The sequence below is a fragment of the Bidens hawaiensis genome, unplaced genomic scaffold, assembly GCF_021521415.1.
Source record: "Bidens hawaiensis isolate Kalapana, Puna unplaced genomic scaffold, B.hawaiensis_p1.1 tig00038513_1, whole genome shotgun sequence".
In the NCBI taxonomy this organism is placed as follows: Eukaryota; Viridiplantae; Streptophyta; class Magnoliopsida; order Asterales; family Asteraceae; genus Bidens; species Bidens hawaiensis.
In genome coordinates, this window is record NW_027505549.1 from 48,787 (window position 1) to 55,413 (window position 6,627).

General features: G+C 35.8%; 2 protein-coding genes across 2 annotated transcripts; both read left to right on the plus strand.

The window, feature by feature from the left end:
• The first annotated feature begins 2,329 nt into the window (after positions 1–2,329).
• On the plus strand, positions 2,330–3,307 carry LOC143613896 (uncharacterized). Its single transcript, XM_077087490.1, has one exon. It carries the CDS (start codon positions 2,330–2,332, stop codon positions 3,305–3,307), a length of 978 nt encoding a protein of 325 aa, XP_076943605.1.
• Positions 3,308–3,333: 26 nt separating this feature from the next.
• LOC143613893 (uncharacterized) lies at positions 3,334–5,783 on the plus strand. The gene is made up of 2 exons (XM_077087488.1): positions 3,334–4,078; positions 5,179–5,783. Exons 1-2 carry the CDS (start codon positions 3,334–3,336, stop codon positions 5,781–5,783), a joined length of 1,350 nt encoding a protein of 449 aa, XP_076943603.1.
• Positions 5,784–6,627: the final 844 nt, after the last annotated feature.

Here is a 6,627-nt window from a genome sequence, read left to right on the forward strand (position 1 = left end):
ATCATTTGCTCACAATGGAAGGCAACAGATTACCAAGAGCATGGAATGCTACCCACCTCAAGAAATATTTTTTCTGATAAGGATCCAGTATTCTGAGAGGATATATTATCCTTAAAGGATCAAGGATCCCTGAAATTGGTAATATCTATCTGATTATTTATCCTTTTCAATTTCTTATTATTAATTTAAGGATAATACATTCTTAACATTTTATCTTTTCCAAGTTTTGAGTAACAATGCAGGATATTAATAAGATGTGTAATAACCAAGAGGTTGGCCACCTCTCCTTTACATTCGAGGGACTATCCTATTTCTCTTGTCCTAGCCCACGATTAGATATGATCCCCGATGGTACTATCCTCTAAGGTTTAAAGGTTTTCGCTTTTCTTATAAATAGAGTTTGTACACTCTCGCTTGGAGCGCACATTATCCAACGTATTTGTAACATCTTGTTTTATGGTTAGAAATAAAATATAAAAAGCCTATGTTTTTAATATTGATAAACGAGTAAAATGATTACATGAGGTATGAGGTACTGAGGCCAAGCAGTTAGTATTATAAGACACCATATAAAAATTATTATATTTGACCTTTTTCCGTTTTTAACAAAACTTATGTCGACACGTAGAGAAAAATGAGTATGTTTCAACGACATATTTGTAATTTTATAAAACATCATATTTTGAAAGTTATAAAAGAAAAACGAGACTTGAGCTATAATAATAATAATAATAATAATAATAATAATAATAATAATAATAATAATAATAATAATAATAATAATAATAATAATAATAATAATAATCTGATCATAAAACTCTTTCGAAACAAAACTATGAGTCCACGTAGGTGTGAGGGATGAATCTTCCCTATTATGGCTTATATTTTATTATACAATATAATTTAGTAATTAAACCGACGTAAACGAGTCGGTTAACTTTGCCTACATATATCTAGAAATTCCTTTCTTTATATTATTTCACAAATTACATTCAAAGTTCTTCTCGTCAGAAGGCATACAACAAAAAGGTATATCATCTTTTCATCTTTTAATTATCTAATTTTAGTTATTTAAATATTATGTTATTAAAGGTAATTTACTAATATGGAGGTGACCCGTAGGATTAAAATTACAATTCTTTAATATTTGAATAATAAATATCGAAAGGTTTAAGGGTAGCAAGCCACTAGAGTAGGGCGTATGATTTTAGCATAACATGTCTAGTACATGAACAACTGGCCTTGTGGTATGGTATTACTGCTTTGGTCATAAATAGTTAATATAAAATGTAAATGACTGGGTATGGTTGTTGAACCATAATATGTTTGGACTTGAATGGTCGTGCACGTTAATGACAGTTGTTATATGAAGGGCCTACGACTATTGGAATATTACTTCATAAATATAAATAAGTAACCTAGTTTTTGATCTATAGATTCAAGTTAAAGTGGGATAAGCCATAGTAGCTGAAGAAAGCCTGTTCAGGTGAGTTACTTAAACTATTTTCAAAACTCTGATACATGCTCATAAACTGTTTGGACTGTGATTGATCTTGTATTTGCATGGCACATATGGTGTGGCACCCAAGGTGTTATATATATTATAATGATCATTATATTTTCCCGAGGGGACATACACTTAATACAGTAGTAGACGTACGCAAAGTCTGTATGTGTGAATATATAATGCTGACCTGGCTTTAACGTGAAGCGGGCGGGTTATAATTATGGCATGACATGCAATGAGCTCATACTTGATCAATAAAAAATTGTTTTAGTATCAGTTTATTAAATATGTCGGTTTATGTGACTCACCAGCTATGTGCTGACGCATTTTTACCCGAGCATGTTTTTCAGGTTGATAAATAAGGGCATGGAGTTAGCTGCTAAGTGTTGGAATAGTTTTGACGTTTTGTTCTATTATAGTTACTTTTTGTAGTATGTGTAATAGTTAGAAATGTAACAGATATTTTAGTAGTTTTTATATAAGATTACGTTCCGCTGTAAGTATGTGCCGACTGGGCACTGTCACTGTAAGTGCCCCATCCTGGGTGGGGTGTGACAAGTTGGTATCAGAGCTCAAGGTTTTAACGAACTAGGTATTCTTTGGGGTACTTAGGCTTTAACCTATTAGTCTTGTAAGACGAAGGATGTAGTTATTTTAAGAAATAAAGCTAGAGTGTCGTAGTATATGATATGCATAATAGGATAAGCGTATACCAACCAGTAGTTATAAGGTTTGTAATATACGTTAGGTATGATAAATAAAAGTTTTAAATATTAATTGTTTATAAATATAAACATAAGACAAGAAATCTTAAATATGTAGATGGAGGGAGGAAATCATAATGAAACTAATGATCGGGAAAATCCTAAATATGATGGAGGAGAAATCCGTATAACAAAAGTTGAACTAGATTGGATGGTAGCCGAACAAGTTGCTCAAATACTTGCCAATCGGGAAGTCACCAATGAAACTCATGGAAATGGGACTAAAAAGAAAGAAAGTAGCTATAAAATCTTCAAGTCTTCCCAACCACCCGAGTTCACGGGAACACAAGATGCCATCAATGCCCATGAATGGGTTAGTCAAATGGAGGCATTGTTGACAATATGTGAATGTGATCCCCAAGAAAAAGTGAAACTGGCTACACATACTTTCAGGAAGGAAGCGTTGCATTGGTGGGAATCAATCATTCAGGCCCAGGGAAGGGAAGCCACAAATCAAATTCCTTGGGAAAGGTTCTTGGAAATGTTTACTCGACAGTTTTGCCCAATAAGTGAAAAGAGAAGGATTGAAGCAGAGTTTTTGAGATTGGAACTGGGTAACATGGCATATCGGGAATATGTCACGAAATTTAATGAAATGGCTCGCTTTGTGCCTCACTTGGTAACACCTGAAGATAATAGAATCCATCGATTTATCTGGGGATTACCGGTGGAATACCGTACTTTCATCAAGTCTACCAACCCTCAGACTTGTTATGAGGCAATTGAAGCTGGCTATAGTATAGCAGCAAAGCTGGATAGGGAAAAGGTAGAAAACAATAAGAGAAAAAGGGAAGAGTATAAGAAGCCGGAAAACCACAACAAGACTGAAAGACTAAATCCTCAAAAGGCAAACTTTAAACGAGAACCTAATCAATGTTTTAAATGTGGAAGGCGACATTTTGGAGTATGTGCTTTGGGAAATGTCTGTTATCGTTGCCGTAAGCCTGGGCTGTCATCTCAGAATGTCGTGAACCACCAAGAGCTTGTTATGAATGTGGGTCAACTGACCACCTACGAAATACATGTCCCAAGCTAAAGAATAAACCAGCGGAGAATAAGCCTATGGGAAGAGCATTCCATATGACTACAGAAGAAGCTAAGCAAGCAGACGACGTGATTACTGGTACGTTTCTCCTTAATAAGTTACCAGCAACCGTGCTATTTGATTCTGGTGCAAATAAGAGTTTCATTTCATATAAGTTTTGTCACGCACTAAGAAATCCTTTAAGGAAACTAGAACAATCCTTTACATTGGAAATAGCCGATGGAAAACAAATAGAAATAACAGATGCTATAGATGATTGTTTCCTTAACCTAGAAAGTCAAACCTTTCCTATAAGAACAATGGTTACGACATTAGGTGAATTTGACCTAGTTATAGGAATGGACTGGTTAGCCGCTTATAAAGCTCAAATTAACTGTGGCACAAAATCCATCAATCTTCAAGCACCAGATGGGAGTATTGTTACTATTTATGGAGATCGGGAGAAACAGCCAATTAAGATAATTTCAGCAATGAAAGCTACTAAGATGATTCACCATGGATGTTTTGCTCATCTAGCATATGCAATTGATACTCAAAAGGAAACCAAGAAAGTGGAAGAAGTTTCTGCAGTATGTGAATTTCCTGATGTATTTCCAGATGAATCACCAGGAATTCCACCAGATCGAGAAGTGGAATTTAAAATAGACCTAGTACCAGGAGCAAAACCCGTAGCTAAAGCCCCTTACCGGCTAGCACCTTCAGAAATGAAGGAACTAATGATTCAAATACAAGAATTACTTGATAAAGGATTTATTCGACCAAGTATCTCACCATGGGACGCGCCGGTACTGTTTGTAAAGAAGAAAGACGGTAGTCTTAGAATGTGTATAGATTATCGTGAGTTAAATAAGTGAACTATCAAGAATAAGTATCCTTTACCTAGGATCGATGATTTATTTGACCAGTTACAAGGAGCATGTTGGTTCTCGAAAATTGATCTAAGGTCAGGATACCATCAGTTGAAGATTAAGAATGAAGATATTCAAAAGACAGCATTCCGTACTAGGTATGGACATTATGAGTTCTTAGTCATGTCCTTGGGCTAACAAATGCACAAGCTGCGTTTATGGACATGATGAATCGGGTGTGTAAGCCAATGTTAGACAAATATGTTATCGTTTTTATTGATGATATTCTGGTTTATTCCAAAACTCAAGATGAGCATGCACATCACTTACGTGAAGTCCTAGAAACCTTAAGGAAGAATAAGTTGTATGCCAAGTTTTCAAAATGTGAATTTTGGTTACGAGAGGTGCAGTTCCTAGGGCATGTAATAAATGCTCAAGGGATACAAGTAAATCCCACAAAGATAGAAGCTATAACAAAATGGGAGCAACCCAAGACACAAACTGAAGTAAGAAGTTTCTTAGGACTGGCTGGGTACTAACGACGATTCATCCAAGATTTTTCTAGGATAGCAACACCCCTTACAAAACTAACTAGAAAGGATATTAAGTTTGTATGGGGTGAAAGTCAAGAAAAAGCTTTCCAAGAATTGAAGAAACGCCTAACTCAAGCTCCAGTACTGACCCTACAAGAAGGTATTGATGATCTGGTAATATATTCAGATGCTTCTTATCAAGGATTAGGTTGTGTACTTATACAACGAGGTAAGGTCATAGCGTATGCCTCAAGGCAATTAAAACCGAGCGAGTCTAACTACCCGACTCACGATCTGGAGCTTGCTGCAGTGGTCTTTGCTTTGAAGATATGGAGACATTACTTGTATGGGACCAAGTGCATCATTTACTCAGATCACAAAAGTTTAAAGTATTTCTTCGAACAAAAGGATTTGAATATGAGGCAACGTAGATGTTTGGAGTTAATAAAAGATTATGATTGTGAAATCCTATATCATCCAGGGAAGGCAAATGTAGTTGCTGATGCTCTTAGCAGAAAAGAAAAATATCCAACTCTTAAGGTCAGATTGTATAAGTTAATCCTGAGCTCTGAGCTAATGACAGAAATAAAGGCAACTCAAACTGAGGCTTTAAAGGAAGAAAATGTAAAGAAAGAAAGGATATTTGGACAAGTTAAGGATCTAACTGAAAATGAAAATGGCATCAAGTTAAGGTATGACAGAATATGGATTCCGAAAATTGGAGAAGTAAAGAAAATAATACTTGATGAGGCTCACAAATCTCGATATTCCATTCATCCTGGAGCTACTAAAATGTATTACGATTTAAAGAGAGACTATTGGTGGCCCGGTATGAAACAAGACATTGTTAAGTATATAGAAAAGTGTTTAACTTGTCTACAAGTTAAGGCCGAACACCAGAAACCATATGGCAAGTTACAACCTCTTGAAATTCCTACTTGGAAGTGGGAACATTTGACAATGGATTTCATTACTAAGTTACCTCGTACAGTTAAAAATTTTGATAGTATATGGGTAATAGTAGACCGGTTAACAAAAAACGCGCACTTCCTGCCAATAGGAGAAAGTTACACTTCTGAAGGCTAGCCGAAATATTCATTAAAGAAATAGTTTCCCGTCACGGGACACCTGTAAGTATTGTTTCGGATAGAGACACCCGGTTTACTTCACGATTTTGGAAGAAATTCCATGAAGAAATGGGCACTCGTTTACTACTTAGTACTGCATACCACCCTCAAACATATGGCCAAAGTGAAAGGACTATCCAGACCTTAGAAGACATGCTACGTGCATGCGTCTTGGATTTTGGAGGTAGTTGGGATAAATATCTACAATTAGTAGAGTTTTCCTATAACAACAATTATCACTCTAGCATTGGTATGCCTCCGTATGAAATGTTATATGGAAGAAGATGCAGAACCACCATATGTTGGGGAGAGATAGGTCAGAAGGACCTAGGAAGTATTGAAGTGGTAAAACTTACTTCCGAGAAACTTGATCAAATTAGAGCTCGATTAAAAGCTGCACAGGACCGACAAAAATCATATGCTGATAAGCGTAGGTGCCCAATTGAATTTGAAGTTGGAGATTTAGTTATGTTAAAAGTTTCTCCTTGGAAAGGAATTATTCGATTTAGAAAATGTGGAAAGTTAAGTCCTCGATATAAAGGGCCTTTCAAAATCATCGAAAGCGTAGGAAAGGTAGCTTATCGTTTAGACCTACCCCAAGAATTTCAGAGTATCCATAATACTTTTCACGTGCCACATTTGAGAAGATGTTTGAGCGATGAAAGTACCTACGTACCATTAAATGATATTGAGGTGGACAACAAACTCAACTACATTGAAGAGCCTGTGGCAATCCTAGATCAAAAAGTGAAGATGCTCAGAAATAAAGAAATAGCCCAAGTTAAAATACAATGGAAACATAG

What these genes read in the sequence shown, in the direction of transcription:
- LOC143613896 (XM_077087490.1), top strand. Translation starts at nt 2,330, where the DNA reads ATGGAGGGAGGAAATCATAATGAAACTAATGATCGGGAAAATCCTAAA.
- LOC143613893 (XM_077087488.1), top strand. Translation starts at nt 3,334, where the DNA reads ATGGGAAGAGCATTCCATATGACTACAGAAGAAGCTAAGCAAGCAGAC. An exon ending in TAAAGGATTTATTCGACCAA is followed by an intron (nt 4,079 to 5,178) that starts GTATCTCACCAT and finishes TATATCATCCAG; the next exon opens with GGAAGGCAAATGTAGTTGCT.